This window comes from Leucoraja erinacea, chromosome 6 (assembly GCF_028641065.1).
Source record: "Leucoraja erinacea ecotype New England chromosome 6, Leri_hhj_1, whole genome shotgun sequence".
Lineage (NCBI taxonomy): Eukaryota > Metazoa > Chordata > Chondrichthyes > Rajiformes > Rajidae > Leucoraja > Leucoraja erinaceus.
Genome location: NC_073382.1, coordinates 14,090,569 through 14,113,000, shown reverse-complemented (window position 1 = coordinate 14,113,000; position 22,432 = coordinate 14,090,569). Strand labels below are relative to the sequence as shown.

General features: G+C 46.4%; 1 protein-coding gene across 1 annotated transcript in view; it reads right to left on the bottom strand.

The window, feature by feature from the left end:
• The window catches only part of nalcn (sodium leak channel, non-selective), a 201,010-nt gene that overhangs the window by 38,985 nt on the left and 139,593 nt on the right, over positions 1 to 22,432 (bottom strand). Inside the window, 4 exon segments of the mRNA XM_055636651.1 lie at positions 10,018 to 10,092; positions 15,208 to 15,314; positions 19,081 to 19,174; positions 19,686 to 19,784. Coding sequence (XP_055492626.1) covers positions 10,018 to 10,092; positions 15,208 to 15,314; positions 19,081 to 19,174; positions 19,686 to 19,784 — 375 coding nt within the window.

Sequence of the window (22,432 nt, the reverse complement as noted above, 5' to 3'; positions counted from 1 at the left end):
AAGACCACAGGAGACAGAAAACTGGGTCACAGTTAGGAAGGGCAATGGGCAGAGGCAGGGGCTGGTGAGTACCCCGGTGGCTGTACACCTTGAAAATAAGTACTCTTGTTTGAGTAAGGGTGGGGGAGACAGCCTACCTGGGGGCAGCGACAGTGGCCGGGCCTCTGGCACAAAGACCGGTCCTGTTGCTCAGAAGGGTAAGGAAAAGAAGAGGAGGGCAATTGTAATAGGGGACTCTATAGTCAGGGGGTCGGACAGGCGATTCTGTGGATGCAGACAGGAGACCCGGATGGTAGTTTGCCTCCCTGGTGCCAGGGTCAGGGATGTGTCTGAATGTGTCCAAGAAATCCTGAAATGGGAGGGAGAGGAGCCTGAGGTTGTGGTACATATAGGTACCAACGACATAGGTAAAAAAAGAGAAGCGGTCCTGAAAGAAGAATTTAGGGAGTTAGGTAGAGAGTTAAGGAGAGGGACTGCAAAGGTAACAATCTCAGGATTACTGCCTGTGCCACGTGACAGTGAGAGTAGGAATGGAGTGAGGTGGAGGATAAATGAGTGGATGAGGGACTGGTGCAGTGGGTATGGATTCAAGTTTCTGGATCTTTGGAACCTCTTTTGGGGAAGGTGCGACCTGTACAGAAAGGACGGGTTGCACTTGAACTCGAGGGGGACCAATATCCTGGCGGAGAGATTTGCGAAGGCTACGGGGGAGACTTTAAACTAGTATGGTTGGGGGGAGGGACTCAAATTGGGAAAGCTAGCAGTCAGTGCGTGAGGCAGGAGGCAGAGAATGGTAGCACTCTTGACCCAAAATGTAGGGGAGAGAGAAGAAAAAGACAATAAACAGAGAATAAGAGAGGGTGGGTTTCTTAAATGTGTATATTTTAATGCTAGGAGCATTGTAAGAAATGTGGATGAACTTAGAGCCTGGATTGACACCTGGAAGTATGATGTTGTGGCGATCAGTGAAACATGGTTGCAGGAGGGCTGTGATTGGAAACTAAATATTCCAGGATTTCGTTGCTTCAGGTGTGATAGAATTGGAGGGGCAAGAGGTGGAGGTGTTGCTTTGCTTATCAGGGAAGATATTACAGCAGTGCTTTGGCAGGATAGATTAGAGGGCTCGTCGAGGGAGGCTATTTGGGTGGAACTGAGAAATTGGAAAAGGGTAGTAACACTTATAGGGGTGTATTATAGACCGCCAAATGGGGAGCGAGAATTGGAAGAGCAAATATGTAAGGAGATTGCAGATATTAGTAGTAAGCACAAGGTAGTGATTGTGGGAGATTTCAATTTTCCACACATGGATTAGGAAACACATTCTGTAAATGGGCTGGATGGGTTGGAGTTTGTAAAATGTGTGCAGGATAGTTTTTTGCAGCAATACATAGAAGTACCTACTACAGAAGGGGCGGTGCTGGACCTCCTGTTAGGAAATGAGACGGGTCAGGTGGCAGAGGTATGCGTTGGGGAACAGTTCGGAACCAGTCATCACAATGCCATTAGTTTCAATATAATTATGGAGAGGGTCAGAACTGGACCTAGGGTTGAGATTTTTGATTGGAGAAAGGCTAACTTTGAGGAGATGCGAAAGGATTTAAAAGAAGTAAATTGGGACAGTTTGTTTTATGGGAAAGATGTGGAAGAGAAATGGAAGGCATCTAAAGGTGAAATTTTAAGAGTACAGAATCTTTATGTCCCAGTTCAGTTGAAAGGAAATAGTAAAAATTGGAAAGAGCCATGGTTTTCAAGGGAAATTGGACACTTGGTTCGGAAAAAGAGAGAGATCTACAATAATTATAGGCAGCATGGAGTATATGAGGTGCTTGAGGAGTATAAAGAATGTAAAAAGAATTTTAAGAAACAAATTAGAAAAGCTAAAAGAAGATATGAGGTTGCTTTGGCAAGTAAGGTGAAAGTAAATCCAAAGGGTTTCTACAGCTATATTAATAACAAAAGGATAACGAGGGATAAAATTGGTCCATTAGAGAGTCAGAGTGGACAGCTACCTGCAGAGCCAAAAGAGATGGGGGAGATATTGAACAATTTCTATTCTTCGGTATTCACCAAGGAGAAGGATATTGAATTTTACTTCGGAGTCACGTGAGTGATTCCGTGAAGATCCCAGCCCAGTGCGCAGGTGTGGCATTATCGCACAGCTGTGCAACGCGGCCAGCGGGAGTCGGGCGTTCCCGCAAACCAAGGACGTGAGGTAAGTACTTACCTTTATCGGGCCTTGTGGTTTTTTGCTCCAGGGGGAGCAAAGCAGCAGAGGAAGCGGCCCCTGTTCGACTCCAGCGAAGGAGCCGACAGTGGAGGGGGAAAGGCGCTTACGGGACCGCACATGCTGCGGACCGCTGCAGGGAGCTGCGCTATGCCGGTCCGCTGAACAGCTGTTTGGTAACAGCAGCGGACCGGCGGGAAGTTTAAAAACCCGACCGGCAGCCCTGCAGACTCCTGACAAGGAGAATCGCCGCCCGGGAACCGCTACAATGCCGCCTGAAAAACGGCAGGCAGCCTCTACATACAGGTAAGACAAAAACCTTACCAAAATTACAGGTTCTACAGGAACCAACTTCCTCCAACACTGGAACAGGCTGGAGACAGCAAAAACAAGTATGTCTGTCTCCCCAAGCCAGAGGAGGTCATGGAGTTCACCTCCAGGGAAAACGAGGGGCACTGGCTGAATGCCAAGGGAGCTGACACTCCTACCCCAGTGCTATTGCACTAGCCATCTCCCTTGTTGAGGGATTGATACAACAATGGAGTTTGAGCTATGCCTCCTCCAATTTATAGCACACCCTTTTGCTCCCTCTTTTGAGGCTAGCTAAGGAGGCCAGGGCTGGGCTGGCTTAAACGCTGGGCAGGCGGACGAGAACAGCAGTATGCCAGGGGAGCAGGATCAGGAAGAGCTACTGGGTGTCGTGGGCCACATGGCTCCTCCATGCGACCATCTTCCCAAACAAAGCCCTGCAGGAGTAGGCTTTTCTAGAGGCAAATCCGCAGGCAGCTGGGTCAGCAGACTCGCAGACAAGAGCTAAAAGCAGCGAACTTTGAAGCTCCTAACAGAGGGTCAAGATGTCACCGCCTTTGCTCGTTGTTTCCACGGATCATACTCACCTGGCAGGCGAGACGCCATGATCACCAAGGTGGTTCTCCCAGGATGAGACTATCCCGTTGCACTACGAGTGTGCTGACGCCTAAGATGTTCCCAAATTTGGGATACTCGACTGACATGGAACGAGCAGGACATCGCATCCAACACCCAGCTGGCAGCACCCCTCGGCATCCACCAGCAAATATCGAACAAGGACTGGTGAAAGCCTGGCGACCGCTTCACATTACCCCCAAAGTTCTTTTTAGACAGGGGCCCAGAGCGGAGCCGTGGGAAAATGCGCCGCCCCACCGACAGCACCAGCATACCAGCATAACTAAGCCTTCATGAAAAAACAATAAACATGGAGGTAGGTAGTCTGGTTCCTCCCAGTTTACACTAAATAAGGGTGTTCTACTAACTGCGGGGGGGGGGCATTTACACTTGTTGATAAAGCATGGGTGCAGTCACAAATAACTAATATATACTCAACAGTATTAGTGGATATAAACTTGAATTCAAATTGGGCATATTACCACCAGTTCAGCAATGCGCCCAAAGGGCATTTTCTCCCTCTAAGAAAGAGAAGTGAGAAGGTCAAGCTGAACTAGAAAGGCTCATCACTAAATGGATCATGAGAGTAAACATGAACCATTGGAATTTGTATCGAATATATTCACTAAAACTACAAAAGATCGTGAATGTAACATCATCATTGATCTAATATCACTAAATAAATCTGTTGAGTATATACACTTTAAGATGGAGACGGGTTTTTGTCACTGCCAGACATCTGATCTCCAAAGGATACCTTATGGCGAGCATTGATATGGAAGATGCAAACTATCTTATACCCATACACTAGGATCATTGTAGATACCTAAAAAAATTTACCTGGATAATGAATATCCCGGTTAGGGCAACTATGGAATAGAGCATTCCCAATGGTCTAACCTCAGCCCTAAACTATTATAAATATTAAAAATAGCCATGAAAATATTAAGAAAACAAGCAATGCATTTCGTTGTTTCCAATGCATTTCGTTGTCTCTGTACTATACACTGACAATGACAATTAAAATTAAATTTGAATCTAATCATGGCATATATTGGATGATATCCTCATATTAGGGGAAACAAAGGAATTAGCTGTGGCAGCAGTTCTAGCTACAAGAGTCAAGAGTCAAGAGTCAAGAGTCAAAACAGCTCCCTAAAGCACTGAGGTTCATCCCACGCCCAGATAAACCAGTATTGAAGCCGTTAACTACCATGGATTATCTGGGCTTCAATATCAATTCCATCCATATGACTGTTACTCTGCCAAGGTGCTTGGGTCACTATAATCAAATCATGAATGTACCCACTGAAGCTATATCACAATTACAGTGGTGGGCAGACATATGTTTGGCATAGTTTTCAGCCCTATTATTGTCACCAATCCCAACTTGGTTATTAAAAACCGATGCCAGTACTTTAGGCTGGGGAGCAACTAAACTCCATATCCAGCACAGGTAACAGATGGACCAATTCAGAATCATCGTTACTACACACACCGGGCACCAACTATTTGGGATTGGTGATCACCTATTGGGCTAAAAAGCATATGCATTTCAAATGCAGCACGTACTTATGCGGTTACGGATTGATAATACTATGGTGGTGGCTTATATCAACCATATGGGGAGCATAAAATCACTATCGTGCAACAAATTGGAAACAGATCTGGCAATGGTGTGTCAAAAGACATTTTAACTATCAGCTGCCTATTTCCTAGGAAGCTAGAACAGTGGGAGACACCACGTCACGGGTAAAATTTATGATAACATTGAATAAATGTCAAACCCAAAATATCTGCTAAAGGTATTAAGCAGTTTGAAAGCCAGATATCAATTTGGTTGCACAAGACGGAATCGCAGTAATATGTGACTTAGGAACCAGATCACAGGCAGCAGCGATAGATGCCTACATGCTGGAAGGGGGAATTTCTGCTTTGCCTTCCTCCCTTCTGCCTCATCAGTCGGGCACTTCGTAATACAGATGGAATCTGTCTCCGAGATATTGAACGTGCCCGACCGGCCTACACAGCCATGGTTCCCAGTTCATCACGACACGGTGGGCGAGTCACCTATGGATTTCCCTAGTGGACCATGGTTGCTGACTCATAGAAACATAGAAAACATAGAAATTAGGTGCAGGAGTAGGCCATTCGGCCCTTCGAGCCTGCACCGCCATTTAATATGATCATGGCTGATCATCCAACTCAGTATCCCGTACCTGCCTTTTCTCCATACCCTCTGATCCCCTTGGCCACAAGGGCCACATCTAACTCCCTCTTAAATATAGCCAATGAACTGGCCTCAACTACCCTCTGTGGCAGAGAGTTCCAGAGATTCACCACTCTCTGTGTGAAAAAAGTTCTCCTCATCTCGGTTTTAAAGGATTTCCCCCTTATCCTTAAGCTGTGACCCCTTGTCCTGGACTTCCCCAACATCGGAAACAATCTTCCTGCATCTAGCCTGTCCAACCCCTTAAGAATTTTGTAAGTTTCTATAAGATCCCCTCTCAATCTCCTAAACTCTAGAGAGTATAAACCAAGTCTATCCAGTCTTTCTTCATAAGACAGTCCTGACATCCCAGGAATCAGTCTGGTGAACCTTCTCTGCACTCCCTCTATGGCAATAATGTCCTTCCTCAGATTTGGAGACCAAACTGCACGCAATACTCCAGGTGTGGTCTCACCAAGACCCTATACAACTGCAGTAGAACCTCCCTGCTCCTATACTCAAATCCTCTTGCTATGAAAGCCAACATGCCATTCGCTTTCTTTACTGCCTGCTGCACCTGCATGCCTACCTTCAATGACTGGTGTACCATGACACCCAGGTCTCGCTGCATCTCCCCCTTTCCCAATCGGCCACACTCAACCCAATATCAGGCACAAGCCACCCATGCCAGAAAAACATCAAACTCCTGGGTGCAGGTTTTGAATAGACCTTACCAGGGACTGGGATTATCCAAAGGAACCATTACCACCATGTCGGCATCCCTGCGAACAGTCACCAAGAGCTAATATGGGTAAAATACTGCCACGACGCAGGGACAACATACCAAACTATTCAACCACTGACGTATTGGAGTTCCTGGAACATCTACACCATGACTAAAAGGTGAGTTACAGTGCCGTAAATGCAGCATGGAGCGCCTTGTCTGCTTATCTAAAGCAGCATGACAGCAGAGCATGGGATCCCATCCACTGAAGATAAACTTATGAAGGGCAACTATAATAATAAGCCCCAAAAACCCAGGTATACCCATGTATGGGATATTGGTGTGATATTGACATATCTCAGAGAATGGCACCAGCCAGATCCCTCAGCTTGCTCAATCTATGTTAAAAACGCTCATGCTTATGGCTCTCGTATACGCTCACAAAGTCCAGTCACTCCATAAAACTAGACTGGATAACATGGTGATTACCCCAGACGCATCACGTTCATATTCTAGGTCTGGTAAAAATCTAACTCGCAGGTATATGGGACTAGGCGAGATTATGGGTTCAGCACGGACTAGTAGGGTCGAGATCGCCTGTGTTTTCCGTGCTGTAATCGTTATATGGCTATATGGACCAGGAACGCCCAATTCACTGGTGGGATTCCGGGCCTACCCACCAGAGTCCAGGTTGAGTGTGGTGACCCATCTACTACAATATATAGACACAACCCACAATCTTAGAAGGAGAGGAAAGCCTATGGGTCAACCACAGAAACCCCAAGACGGGGTACGAGCCAAACCACTCCAAGGTGGCTCAAACAGGTACTGAAAGCTGCCGGAATAGATAATAATACCTTTTAATCCCATTCCACTAGGGCAGCATTGATATCAGCGGCTGAACGAATGGACATCCCGGTTGACCACATTCTCAATACGGCAGAATGGTCAAGGGAACGACGTTCAGAACATTTTTATTGTAAACCGTTGATAAACCTGATTTAATTGCAGAAAGAATATTACAAACTGCAATATTAATTTAAGCTCAGGGGAGCTCTTTATGTTGTTATTTTTTAACAAATACCTTTCTGTTTCTTGTGAAAGAAGATCCACTGGTTGATTACGATAACACTTCCTCCCTCAAAAACTTCGGCAGTGAGTGAAATAAAAACTGTTACACGGTTTGAAATCACAGACCTTTGAAGTCTTCACGGAATCACTCACGTGACTCCGAAGTAAAATAGTAAGATTAAACGAGTACTTACCAGTATGAAGTTTGATCTGTATTTTATGAGGAGTTACGGTGAGGTATTACGTGCCCTCCGCTCCCACCCTCAATATATAGATCAAACTAATAAACTGATGTCTCATGATCTTTACTATCTTACTTCAAATATTGTGTCTATCCTGTGATTTCACACCGCTGCTTCGAAGTATGCCGCACCTGCGCACTGGGCTGGGATCTTCACGTAATACCTCACCGTAACTCCTCATAAAATACAGATCAAACTTCATACTGGTAAGTACTCGTTTAATCTTACTATTATGTGAGGTAAGGGAAACAAGTAGAGTAGCTATGGAAACTATGAGATTCAAAGAAGAGGAAGTACTGACACTTTTGAGAAATATAAAAGTGGATAAGTCTCCAGGTCTGGACAGGATATTCCCTAGGACATTGAGGGAAGTTAGTGTAAAAATAGCAGGGGCTATGACAGAAATATTTCAGATGTCATTAGAAACGGGAATAGTGCCGGAGGATTGGCGTATTGCGCATGTTGTTCCATTATTTAAAAAGGAGTCTAAGAGTAAACCTAGCAATTATAGACCTGTTAGTTTGACGTCAGTGGTGGGCAAATTAATGGAAAGGATACTTAGAGATAATATATATAAGCATCTGGATAAACAGGGTCTGATTAGGAACAGTCAACATGGATTTGGGCCTGGAAGGTCGTGTTTGACTAATCTTCTTGAATTTTTTGAAGAGGTTACTCAGGAAATTGATGAGGGTAAAGCAGTGGATGTTGTATATATGGACTTCAGTAAGGCCTTTGACAAGGTTCCTCATGGAAGGTTGGTTAAGAAGGTTCAATTGTTGGGTATTAATGGTGGAGTAGCAAGATGGATTCAACAGTGGCTGAATGGGAGATGCCAGAGAGTAATGGTGGATGGTTGTTTGTCAGATTGGAGGCCAGTGACTAGTGGGGTGCCACAGGGATCTGTGTTGGGTTCATTGTTGTTTGTCATGTACATCAATGATCAGGATGATGGTGTGGTAAATTGGATTAGTAAGTATGCAGATGATACTAAGATAGGTGGGGTTGTGGATAATGAAATAGATTTTCAAAGTCTACAGAGAGATTTATGCCAGTTGGAAGAGTGGGCTGAAAGATGGCAGATTGAGTTTAATGCTGATAAGTGTGAGGTGCTACATCTTGGCAGGACAAATCAAAATAGGACGTACATGGTAAATGGTAGGGAATTGAAGAATGTAGGTGAACAGAGGGATCTGGGAATAACTGTGCACAGTTCCCTGAAAGTGGAATCTCATGTAGATAGGGTGGTAAAGAAAGCTTTTGGTGTGCTGGCCTTTATAAATCAGAGCATTGAGTATAGAAGTTGGGATGTAATGTTAAAATTGTACAAGGTATTGGTGAGGCCAATTCTGGAGTATGGTGTACAATTTTGGTCGCCTAATTATAGGAAGGACGTCAACAAAATAGAGAGAGTACCGAGGAGATTTACTAGAATGTTGCCTGGGTTTCAGCAACCAAGTTACAGAGAAAGGTTGAACAAGTTAGGGCTTTATTCTTTGGGGCGCAGAAGGTTAAGGGGGACTTGATAGAGGTCTTTAAAATGATGAGAGGGGTAGACAGAGTTGACGTGGATAAGCTTTTCCCACTGAGAGTACGGAAGATTCAAACAAGGGGACATGACTTGAGAATTAAGGGACAGAAGTTTAGGGGTAACATGAGGGGGAACTTCTTTACTCAGAGAGTGGTAGCTGTGTGGAATGAGCTTCCAGTGAAGGTGGTGGAGGCAGTTTTGTTTTTATCATTTAAAAATAAATTGGATAGTTATATGAACGGGAAAGGAATGGAGGGTTATGGTCTGAGCGCAGGTGTATGGGACTAGGGGAGAATATGTGTTTGGCACGGACTAGAAGGGTCGAGATGGCCTGTTTCCGTGCTGCAATTGTTATACGGTTAAAAGCAATTAATAAGAGGTCACATTTTTAGTTTAGTTTAGTTTAGAGATACAGCGCGGATACAGGCCCTTCAGACCACCTAGTCTGCACCAACCATCGATCCCTGCACATTTACTATCCTACATACACTGGGGACAGTTTACATACACACCAAGCCAATTAAACTACATACCTGTACGTCTTTGGAGTGTGGGAGGAAACCGAAGATCTTGGAGAAACTCACGGGGAGAATATACAGACAAGCACCTGTAGTCTCTGGTGCTGCAAGCACTGGAAGACAGCAACTCTACCGTTGCGCCACCATGGCCACATCTCAAAGAATTGTTAAGTGGCGGATGGATAAGAAGTAATTTCAGACTGCTATCACAAGCTGCCTGTGTCCTGACATCACTCTATTCCTTGACAACACAAGTACATGCAGTATTAAACCATCACCAGAAGCAACAGAATGAATCTCTTTCCCGATAAATTACACAAATCCATTTGTCAGGGAGAGTTTTTCATTGGAGATAATCAGGGGCACTTCAGTTCTACACAAGCTCCTTTGCTGCGATACTGCGTCAATTAAAAGGAAAATAAGTTGTCGGTAAAGGTGACCTTGGTTGGTGGCGAACAAAGTTCAGACAGTTGGCGACAACTCTGGTCACCTAATACAAATTGGGACACAGTGGTAGGATACAGTGGAGATAGGGGTGCAGGCCGGCGCAAGTATATAACGAAAATATCATTACCTCAAGGACAAAGATAAAGATGAAGATGACGGACATTGTTGCGAGAGGAACGGTGACCGGGTCATCAACATCCCACTGCAATACAGAAAGGAAGTAATTTCACAGCACTGCAGTCTTTCACAGCCTTTGGGTTTATTTCTGTGGATGATAATTAGTGACTCTAGGGACAGAGTTGGAGTGTCTAATGATTCCAGTTCTCCTCTGGCCTTGCTTGGTATTTCCCAATTTGTTCCGTTCTCATCTTCCCTGCTCTTTCTGTCATTTAATTATTCCTGGCTTCTGTGCCAGGGAGCCAAGAGCACTTCCTCCCACAGCAGTACGAATTAAGCAAAACTGCCCTTGATTTTTGATTTAGAATGTTCCAGCCTTCGGGCCTAAGATCTTTCAACAGTGTCAAGGATTCTGCTCTTCCGGAGGGGGAATCCAGGGATACATGACAGAATGGCAGTAGAGAGAATCCCTAAGTGTCTAATAATCTAAACTAAACTAGAGGTGTATATTCTGAAGATCTATCCTGGGCCAGCACATTGATGCAATCACAAAGAAAGCTCATGTGGACATGGGACCTCGTCTATGGAACGGATGCGCTACAATGCTGAGAACCATATTCTGCACTCTGGTATCTTCCCCATTGCTCTATCTATTGTCTTTGAGTAGATGTAGCCCAGTCCATCATACAGACCAGACTTACCATCATCGACTCCATCTACACTTCAAGCTGCCTCAAAAAAGCAGTCAACATAATCAAATACTTGTCAAACCCCGGTCATTCATACTTCCCACTCCCACAAGCTTGAAAGTATGCACCACCAGATTCAGGAACAGCTATGTAATCAAGCTTCTGAATGGTCTTTCCATGAGTTAGGGTACTGTCTTATTCACTTGTACCCCCTTGTGGACATTGGACTTTGCCTATGGAACTGATGCACTACAATGCTGAGAACCTTATTCTGCTGTACCTATTGTACTTGAGTTTCACTTGATTATATCTATGCATGGTATATCTGATCTATTTGGAAAGCATGCATAATAAAGCTTTTCACTGTACCTTGGTACACATGACAATAATAAACCTAAAATCTAAGACTGAGGAGATTATGTCTGTCATTGAATACCTTACTGAATTTCTACAGGTACACTTTCGAAAGGATACTGACTGGTTGAATCGCAGATTGGTTCGATAACATGAATGCTCAAGAGCGAAGGAGGCTGCAAATAGTGGTGGACGTTGCCCAGTCCGTCATGAGTAGCTGACCAAAGGACTCTATCGGAGGGGCTGTCCCCAAAAGACAGCTGATATCATCAAAGATCCACACCACCCCAGACCACGCTCTCATCTCACTACTACCATCGGGAAGTAGTGACCTCCAGGTTCAAGAACAGCTCCTTCCCAGCAACTATCTGAATTTTGAATACTGCATAATATTAACCACTATCTCAGCAACGATGATCTACATGTTGCACTGCAGACTTTTTTTAATTGCACTACAAGCACTCTCCGACTTCGAAATAGGCGAGATATGTCATCTCGCACTTATGCGAATAATTCACAATAGGCGGTCCTGTTTCCTGAATGACCTGTGTATAGCAGGAGGATGGCGAGGGATTCCTGAAGGGCCTGTCCCACTTGGCGATTTTTTCGGCGACTGTCGGCGTCATATCAGGGTCACCAAAAAGATTTTGAACATTTCAAATTCCAGCGGCGCCAAAAAAATTGTTGTGACACTTGAGACAACACCGTCAATACGTCATCACACCGCGTCACGGGTTGAACGGGTACTTCGGATCCGTCTTCACTAAGGAGGACACAAACAATCTTCCTGATATACTAGTGGCCAGAGGATCTGGGGTGAGGGAGGAACTGAGGGAAATCCACATCAGGCAGGAAATGGTGTTAGGGTAGACTGATGGGACTGAAGGCTGATAAATCCCCAGGGCCTGATGATCTGCATCCCAGATTCTGATGGTCTGCATCCCAGGGTTCTTAAGGAAGTGGCTCTAGAAACCGTGGATACATTGGTGATAATTTTCCAATGTTCTATAGATTCAGGATCAGTTCCTGTGGATTGGAGGGTAGCTAATGTTATCCCACTTTTTAAGAAAGGCTGGAGGGAATTGAAGAGCATTTAGCCTGATATCGATAGTGGGAAAGTTGCTGGAGTCAATTATAAAAGATGAAATAGCCGCACATTTGGATAGCAGTAACAGAATCGGTCCAAGTCAGCGTGGATTTGCGAAGGGGAAATCATGCTTGACTAATCTTCTGGAATTTTTTGAGGATGTAACTAGGAAAATGGACAAGGGAGAGCCAGTGGAAGTAGTGTACTTGGACTTTCAGAAAGCATTTGATAAGGTCCCACATAGGAGATTAGTGGGCAAAGTTAGGGCACATGGTATTGGGGGTAGAGTGCTGACATGGATAGAAAATTGGTTGGCAGACAGGAAACAAAGAGTAGGGATTAACGGGTTCCTTTCAGAATGGCAGGCAGTGACGAGTGCGGTACCGCAAGGCTCGGTGATGGGACCGCTGCTATTTATAATATACATCAATGATTGAGATGAAGGGATTCAATGTAACATTAGCAAATTTACAGATGACACAAAAGTGGGTGCAGTGTGAACCGTGAGGAGGATGCTATGAGAATGCAGGGTGACTTGGACGGGTTGGGTGAGTGGGCAGATGCATGGCAGATGCAGTTTAAAGTGGATAAATGTGAGGTTATCCACTTTGGTAGCAAACACAGGAAGGCAGATTACTATCTAAATATCCCAACAAATAATCCTACGTCATTTTCGCCACCTCCACCCCCACCACTCGCCACATCTTCCCATCTCCCCCCATGTCTGCCTTCCGCAAAGACTGCTCCCTCCGCAACTCCCTTGCCAATTCTTCCCTTCCCTCCCGTACCAGCCCCTCCCCGGGCACTTTCGGTTGCAACTGCAAGAAATGCAACACCTGACCCTTTACCTCCCCCCTCGACTGCATTCAAGGACCCAAGCAGTCGTTCCAGGTGCGACAGAGGTTCACCTGTATGTCCTCCAACCTCATCTACTGCATCCGCTGCTCTAGATGTCAGCTGATCTACATCGGTGAGACTAACGGTTGGGCGATCGTTTCGCCGACTCCGCGGAGGTTGGGGCGATCGTTTGGGTCCGAAAGAACCTCGCCGAACCATTCCCAATCCGACCGGTCCTGGGTCTCAAGCCCGAAGCAACACCTGACCTCCCGGTGCATCAGCACTTCAATTCTCCCAATTTTGTTAGCCCCAGTCCCATTCCTTCCTAGCCCTCGATCCCTCCCACCTCCCTGTCCTGGGCTCCTTCCAGCATCTTTTGCCCCTTCCTTTTTGAACCCCCTATCAGTCTGAAAAAGGGGTTCGGCAAGTTGGGAAAGATGGGGCACCCGCTAAGTACAAGCATGGATTCGATTTTCCAGCATCTGCAGTTCCTTCTTGAACATCGGTGTCAAGTGAAAGGGGAAGTACAACATGCAGGTTCCTTGTTCAGTCAGTGAAGTAAATGCAGGTTCGAATGGCGATGGCATGTTGGCTTTTTATAACAAGAGGAGTTGAGTATAGGAGCAAAGAGGTCCTTCTGCAGTTGTATAGGGCGCCAGTGAGACCACACCTGGAGTATTGTGTGCAGATTTGGTCCCCTAATTTGAGGAAGGACATTCTTGCTATTGAGGGAGTGCAGCGTAAGTTTACAAGGTTAATTCCCGGGATGGTGGGACTGTCATATGCTGAGAATGAAGAGGCTGTGCTTGTATACTCTGGAGTTTAGAAGGATGAGAGGGAATCTTATTGAAACATATAGGATTATTAAGGGTTTGGACACGCTAGAGGCAGGAAACATGTTCCCGATGTTGGGAGAGTCCAGAACCAGGGGCTACAGTTTAAGAATAAGGGGTAAGCCATTTAGAACGGAGACGAGGAAACCCTTTATCTCACAGAGAGTTGTGAGTCTGTGGAATTCTCTGCGGAGCCGGTTCTCTGGATACTTTCAAGAGAGAGCTAGATAGGGCTCTTAAAGATAGCGGAGTCAGGAGATATGGGGAGAAGGCAGGAACGGGGTACTGATTGGGGATGATCAGCCATGATCACATTGAATGGCGCTGCAGGCTCGAAGGGCTGAATGGCCTACTCCTGCACCCATTGTCTATTATCACACAGTAACTTTTTTCGGTGACCTGATACGTCAGTCAATGATGCCGGCAGTCGTCGAAAAAAATCGGCAAGTGGGACAGGCCCTTGACTGTTTCCTAGATATAAATGTGTCGCCTGGGCTCGCTGCTCTTCCAGCTACGCCCGCTGTCGGTATGACACTGGGAAGGCGAGATAGAACGAGGGAGGCAATGGAGAGCAACTTCCGGCTGAGTCGCTGACATCTCCCACAAGGTATGCCAGCGGGGCTATCTTTCCCAGCTGCCGCACCGTTCGGATGATGTGGCTGTGTTGCGGCTCACATCGTAGCTCCAGGCCGACAGAGCTATCTTCAGGCTACCACCACTGACAGGACGCGATCGGTCACAGGGAGGCTCCCTCCCCCCCAAATAGCTAGCTGCCGCTTCGTCAGGTTGGTCATCTTTGTGTCTGCTCCCCCCTCCACTGCCACTCCCTCCTCCTCCTCTTTCCCTCCTGGAGTCGTCGACATACACCATCCTGGACACCTTGACAATGGGGAAGGAGGGGGCAGCGGTGGAAGGGGAAATGGTGGAGTAAACAAAGCAACGGGAAGAGGAGGCGGCAGTAGAGGGAGGAGCGAACAAAGCAACGGCTGACAGGAAGAAGCGGCAGCTAATGATGGGAGGGAGCCTTATTGATATCCCCTGCTCCACTACTGCTGTTGTAACTAACTGAGCCACAGGATCTGGGATGCTCCTTTCGATTCACCTCTTTGACCAGATCGTCCCAATCACTTCTGTGGTTAGACATCAATTTCTGTTTCAAAGTAGTCGGGACATATTGCAACATTAAAGCTGCTATATAAATGAACACTGTAGCTTTTCTAGAGTTCCCAGCTCACTGCACTTTGTTTCACTGGTGCGAAAGCATTAGCACCCTTCACATCTTCACATCGCAGTGCAGGGATGAGGACAGTTAGTTTGCCTTTCTCAGTGTGCCATTAGCAAACAGAATAACAGTTCCACTTAATGCTGTTAACATTAATTCCAGCCAAAAAGTGAAGTACCTTGACTGACAGGAGCACGGACTGTGCAAGGACCAGCACGGCAATGCTCCTCTTGAAGAATGGGTGTTGGGTTATATCGTACATTTTAGCTCGGAGGCCGCCATTGTCTGAAAAACATAATGTACAATTATACTGGCCATTTGGCCCCTCTGCTCCATGCTGTTGTTCTAGTCCACATAATTTCTCCAACCACTTGCCATCTCTCTCTCTCTCCTTCATATTTGTTACAGCTTTCCCTTAAGCCTATCCCTGCTCTTGACCTCACGTCCTCCCTGTGAGAGCGAGTCCCACAGTTTTCTGAACTCACATTGGATTAATTACTGACTAACAAGTTGGCTTTGGCTTTTGCTCTTCCTCAAGTTCTCCTGTGGTCTTACACCTCCCTACTTCTACAATCTTCTCAATCTCCTTACTCTCCTCAAATTCAACCCCCTCACAAAACTTCTCTCTTGCTTTTCAAGATGCTTCCTTATCCTCTGTGTTTTATCATACTTTTGGTCACCTATTCTAAAACTTCATGTAGAAACACAGAAACATAGAAACTAGGTGCAGGAAGAGGCCATTTGGCCCTTTGAGCCAGCACCGCCATTCATTGTGATCATGGCTGCCGTGATAACCCGTGCCAGCCTTCTCCCCATATCCCTTGACTCCACTAGCCCCTAGAGCTCTATCTAACTCTCTCTTAAATCCATCCAGTGACTTGGCCTCCACTGCCCTCTGTGGCAGGGAATTCCATAAATTCACAACTCTCGGGGTGAAAAAGTTATTTCTCACCTCAGTCTTAAATGACCTCCCCTTTATTCTAAGACTGTGGCCCCTGGTTCTGGACTCGCCCAACATTGGGAACATTTTTCCTGCATAGCTTGTCCAGTCCTTTTATAATTTTATATGTTTCTATAAGATCCCTCTCATCCTTCTAAACTTCAATTAAATCAAGCCTAGTCTTTTCAATCTTTCCTCATATGACAGTCCCGCCATCCCAGGGATCAATCTTGTGAACCTACGCTGCACTGCCTCAATCACAAGGATGTCCTTCCTCAAATTAGGAGACCAAAACTGTACACAATACTCTAGAGTTTAAGAAGGAACTGCAGATGCTGGAGAATCGAAGGTACACAAAAAAGCTGGAGAAACTCAGCGGGTACAGCAGCATCTATGGAGCGAAGGAAATAGGCAACGTTTCGGGCCGAAACCCTTCTTCAGACTGATCGGGGGCGGGGGTGGGCGGGGACAAGAAAGGAAAAAGGAGGAGGAGCCCGAAGGCTGGGGGATGGGAGGAGACAGCAGGGGAACTGAGGAAGGGGAGGAGACAGCAAGGACTAACAAAATTGGGAGAATTCGATGTTCATGCCCCCAGGATGCAGACTCCCCAAACGGAATATGAGGTGCTGTTCCTCCAATTTCCGGTGCTGCTCGCTGTGGCCATGGAGGAGACCCAGGACAGAGAGGTCAGAGACGGAGTGGGAGGGGGAGTTGAAGTGCTGAGCCACCGGGAGGTCAGCTTGGTTATTGCGGACCGAGCGGAGGTGTTCGGCGAAACGATCGCCCAACCTCCGCTTGGTCTCACCGATATAGATCTGCTGACATCTAGAGCAGCGGACGCAATAGATGAGGTTGGAAGACCTGCATCTCTTCCAACCTCATCTATTGCTCCTCGGGCTCCTCCTCCTTTTTCCTTTCTTGTCCCCGCCCACCCCCGCCCCCGATCAGTCTGAAGAAGGGTTTCGGCCCGAAACGTTGCCTATTTCCTTCGCTCCATAGATGCTGCTGCACCCGCTGAGTTTCTCCAGCTTTTTTGTGTACCTACAATACTCTAGATGTGGTCTCACCAGAGCCCTATACAACTGCAAGTCCTATACAAATGTAGTTGTGTATTAATTTCTGTTCGATAATACTCCTGCACTGTGGGATATTTGGTCAAGTTAAAGATGCTATAGAAATGCAAACTGTTGCTCTCTCCCTTTTACACCTCTTGCAATTCACGGGTGATGGGGAGAAGGCAGGAGAAAGGGATTGCGAGGAAACGATAGATCAGCCATGATTGAATGGCAGTGTAGACTTGATGGGCCGAATGGCCTAATTCTGCTCCTATAACTTACGAACATGAAAACTCCAGTAGAGTTATCATCTTATCACAATACAAGAGCTGAAGTTTCTGATCCAAATATATTAAAAAATAGCAGTCCGATCTCAGCTGGAGTAGTGCATGTCGAGATGGGAGGAGGTGGTAACCAAGGTGAGGTGTTAAGTGAAGAAGACAAAAGAGTGCAAATGTTCTGCCATTTCCCTCCACAGACTCTGCCCTAAGCACCAAAGATCCTATAGCAGAGCAAGATCTTTGCTAAGCACCAGGTTCCTCAGGCGAGGTAGTAAACACTGCAAAAAGGGGAGCTTATGTTTTCTTGAAGTTGGATTTGGGTCTTAAGTAGTTCGGACTTCCTGTGACTAATTGTTGAAAGATATGAAGGATATGGTGATGAAGTGCTTTGAGAGATTAGTTATGGCACATATCAACTCCGAGTTTAGCAAGAACCTGGACCCACTACATTTTGCTTGTTGGCACAATGAATCAATTGGGGATGCAATCATATTGGCTTTCCACTCTGCACTGGACCACTTGGACAATAAAAACACATACGCCAAGATGTTGTTTATAGACTACAGCTCGGCGTTCAAAACCATCATCCTCGCCAAAATTTACCAAGCTCAGGGAATTAGGTCTCCGCGCGTACCTCTTCAACTTAGTTATCAACACTTAATCCTTGATAACCATCAGCACAGGGGAAATCTGGGGTGCCCAGTCCCCTACTCTATACCCTTGACTGTGTGGAAAGATACAGTTCCAACTCCATCTTTAAATTAACTGATGACGCAACTGTTGTTGGAATAATTGCAGGTAAAGATGAGTCGGAGTACAGGAGGAAGATTGATCATTTGATTGAATATTGCCAGAATAATCAACATCAGTAAAACCAAAGAGCTGATTGTTGACGTTAGAAGAGGAAGGCAGAGGATCCATGAGCCTGTTTTCAGTGATAGGAGGGAATAATGCCATTCGGCCCATCAGGTCTACTCCGTCATTCAATCATTGTTGATCTATCTCTCCTTCCAAACCCCATTCCCCTGCCTTCTTCCCACAACCCCAGACACCCGTACTAATCAAGAGTATTCGGTGGCGGAGAGGTGAACAACTTCTAATTCCTGCATGTGCATATCGCTGAAGATCTGTCCTGGACCCAACACACTGATGTAATCATAAAGAAAGTCCATCAATGTCTCTACTTAGAAGATTAAGGAGATTCGCTATGTGGACGAAAACTCTCTTGAACTTCTACAGAGAGCATATTGACACGTTGCATTATGGCCTGGTTCAGCAACTCAAATGCCCAGGAATGAAGGAGATCACAAAAGGTGGTGAACACTGCTCGGTCCATCGCGGATACTGACCTCTCTGCCATCAAGGGGATCTATAGGAGTTACTACCCCAAAAAGGCAGCCAGCGTCATCAAAGACCCACTCCAAAGACTGGGAAGGTGGTACAGGAGTCTGAAAACCGCAATGTCCAGGTTCAGGGACTGGTTCTTCCCAACAGCACTCAGGCTATTGAACACGACAAACTCGAACTAAACTCCGAACTGCCTTGGTTGCACTTGTGACTTTAGGCGTTAATTTGTTCTGCACCAATATTGGGTTTTTAATTTACTGAACATTCTTTTTTCCATTTATTATGTTATTTATTGTAAACTGTGCTTACAGACCTATTGTGCTACTGCAATTAAGAATTTCATTGTTCCGTTTCAGTACATTTGATGATTAAACACGCAGCCACACGAGAAGCCGCAGCGATGCTCATTGAGACAGAAACTTGTTTACCAGGTCTAGCCGCCAGGTGAAGAGGCTGAGCGATCTTCAGTCGGCTTTTCAGGTCCTCCCATCGCCTCTGGTCGACAGTCAGTAAAGCAGTGCCCTAGAAAACCAGCAGGAAGACAAGTCATGGTGCCTAGTATTTGAAGAAGGGTCCCAGCCTGAATCGTCGCCCATTATTTTTCTCCAGAGATGCTGCCTGACCCGTTGAGTTACTCCAGCACTTTGTGTCTATCTTCTTACCATGGTGCTCACTTGGGCAGCGGGTACTATACTGTTCCATTAGTTAAACAACTGAAAATATATTTCTGCCACCTAACTTTTAACTAGGGCAATAATCAGATCTGTTTACAAGTGGTGCTTAAAGCAAAAGTAGCAAAACAAAATTGCTGAATTACTTTGAGGCAGGACACAGTTTCAATACGGTATGCGTTTTTATTGTATTACATAAATGTCAGATCAATGGCATCAGTAAGTTGTGCAGAGGAAGAGATTTAACTGTGCCATAAATTGGATTAAAACATTGATTGATTATCATGTATAGGATTCCAGATTTACAGCAACAAAAGACAAAGGCAGAGAACAGTTTGGCTAATGGAAGCAATGGAGCTCACCTTATTCTCATTGAAATTAGCGATGACAACACCAACAAAGAGAGTCAGTCCAATCATGCAGCCAAGAAAAACAAAGACGTGGATGTAGATGCCATGGATCTGCAAGAACGGGGTTTGCAGTTAGATCAGCGATTTGGATATTAACATTGAAATTAATGATGAGGTTTTTAAAGTGTCATATTTATTGCAAAATTGATGTATATACCCCCACTCCCACACATGCAGAGCTAAAAGGGAAAAAAAAACAGTCCTGCATTTTGTGTTGCACAATCTCTCCTCAAGCTTTGGCGCAGTGGGACCCCCAGCAGTCATGTCAGGTGCCATGATTCCCCTCTACAGACTCAGTGGCACTTTCAGAGGGAAGTGCATTGAATCTTAACTGGAGAGAAACGACCTCTCCAGCCCTGAAAAAGTTGTGCAATCTCATTTTTGATTGCTGCTAGGGCAATAAAAAAAAGATGGAAGTTAATTGAATGTACATTTTCTAATCTCCCTTTCTTATGCTCCTTTGGGTCACATTATTTTGTTTCGCTACAAGAATCCAATATTCTAACGTTAGACTCTTTGAGGAGAAATGAGTCTTTGATGACGAGCGTTGAGAGATTATGGCTGCTTGTCATCCTCTCCTCCGACTGATTTGATTACAGTCAAGTGTCAGCTCATTTGGTAAAAAACATCTTTGTAATTGGTTAGTGCCAGTACCAAAAAAATCTCTTGATGCCCCCCAACTTCTAATTTTAGTGTATATTAGACTAAGTGGGACCAGTTGGGTCCCAGCATCACACGGGAGGGCTGGTCCCCTAACGCAATATTCCACCCCTCCACCAATTCCAATATTGGTGGCCAGTGGGGGGGGGGGGGGGGGAGCGCTAGTTGGGTGTTGTGGACTGCGGACTAGTATGGGCTGTATGTTGTGGACTGAAATGGACTTGGTTTCCAGATGAGTCACTCAAGCAGGCTGTGCAAGGCACGGCTGGTGGGCCAAATCCAAGTGCAGTTTCTTACCACTTCATGCAGGGTGCAAGACCAAACCAAATTCAAGTGCAGTTTCATACCATTTCAAGCAGTGTGCAAGCCCACTATAGACAGCGATCTCTCCCATCTCCATCTTGCAGAGACTGAGCCATGCCCACACTTCTGGGTTTTATAGTCCCTCCCCCCTCCCACCAGAAGGGGCGTGGCCATCATGGCATGATTTACAGGAGAGAAAATCTCAACATTTTTTAAACACTAATAACTTGTATTTTTCATCGATGGGAAATATCATCAGCACCTGATGAGCGGAGGGGGACTCTGAGTAAGATGGCCAAAAATCACAGCTGTAAATGGTAGCGTTTTGACAAAAATCAATATAAAGCGCAAACAGGAAGTGGTCAAGATTAGACTTTTAATTATATAGATGGCAAGGCAACTTTAATTAGGCATGGCAACTTTAATTAGGCATGGCAACTTTAATTAGGCAAGGCAACTTTAATTAGGCAAGGCAACTTTAATTAGGCAACACAGCTTTAGCATTTCCAAAACAAAGGCAACACAGCTTTAGCATTTCCAAACTACAGGACCCGAAATTAACGGTTGCCCGGGTGCCACTGACCACTCAAAGTGCCGCCGGGCAACCTAAACGGCGAGTAATTTTGCCCGGCTTGGCAACTTGGTTTATATCGTAGACCGAAGTGCGGCGTGACGGAGGGTCGGAGCGAATGACGGGCCCCGCGCAGCAGCAGCGGCCGCGGCTCATCTCCTCCCCTCCTCCTGCTCCTGCACCCCGCCCGGCCTGATAATGGCCGCAGGTACACAAAAAAGCTGGAGAAACTCAGCGGGTGCAGCAGCATCTGATAACGGCCGCTGCTGCCACTCTGCTTTCAAAGCAAACCCTTGGAGGAGGGAGGTGTCGGTCAGAGGCGGAAGGGCAGGGGGGGCTGAGGATAGAGCGCGGTGATTGGAGGAGGGAGACGTGCCAAAACACTCTCGGCAGCCCTGCACCACAGCCAGGATCGATCCGGCGCTGCAATCGCTGCCGAACCGCCACTGGACCATCCCCGTCCCTGCCCACGGGTGGCCAGAGGCGTTGGGAGTCAGACGGGAGCGGTGCCCCGAGGCCCACAGCCAGCGCAGTGAAGCAGCGCTAAACCCAGCTCAACTGTGCCTGTCCCGCCAGCTTAATTTACAGCCCTGTCTGGATTGAGACAGGGCTGTAGGCGAAACAGGCAGAGTTCAGCTGCATTTAGCGCTGGATTGAGCTGAAATTGCCGTTCACGGGGCCTCTGAATCCTCGCGCGCATGTGTGAGTGTGCGCCTGACCGCGCGGCCACCAAGATATTCTGTCCCCCAGTCCCCTCTATATTTTGATAGCGAATGCCATGCCTGACAGGGACGTCCAAGGCAGCGATGATGCCGGTGCAGTCCGAGGAGCGCTGGCCCTCCTTCCCACCTCCGCTGCCCCTTCCTCTCTCTCTCTCTCTCTTGTACGCCCCCCTCCACTCCCCTTATCCTGAGACACCTCCTCTCCATCCTGCACTGATCCCCATTCCTGCCTCTATTCAGTCCTCACTGACATCCCCTGTGTTCCCCTCCTCATCTACTCCCCCCCTCCCCCCATCTATTCATCCTGCACTGATCTCCCTATCCACCTCGCATTGATTCTCCTGCCACTCCCCATCAATCTTACACTGGTCCCCCCAATTGATCCTGTACTGATCCCCCTTCCCATCCATCCTGCACTGCTCCTCCCCTTCATCCAGCACTGC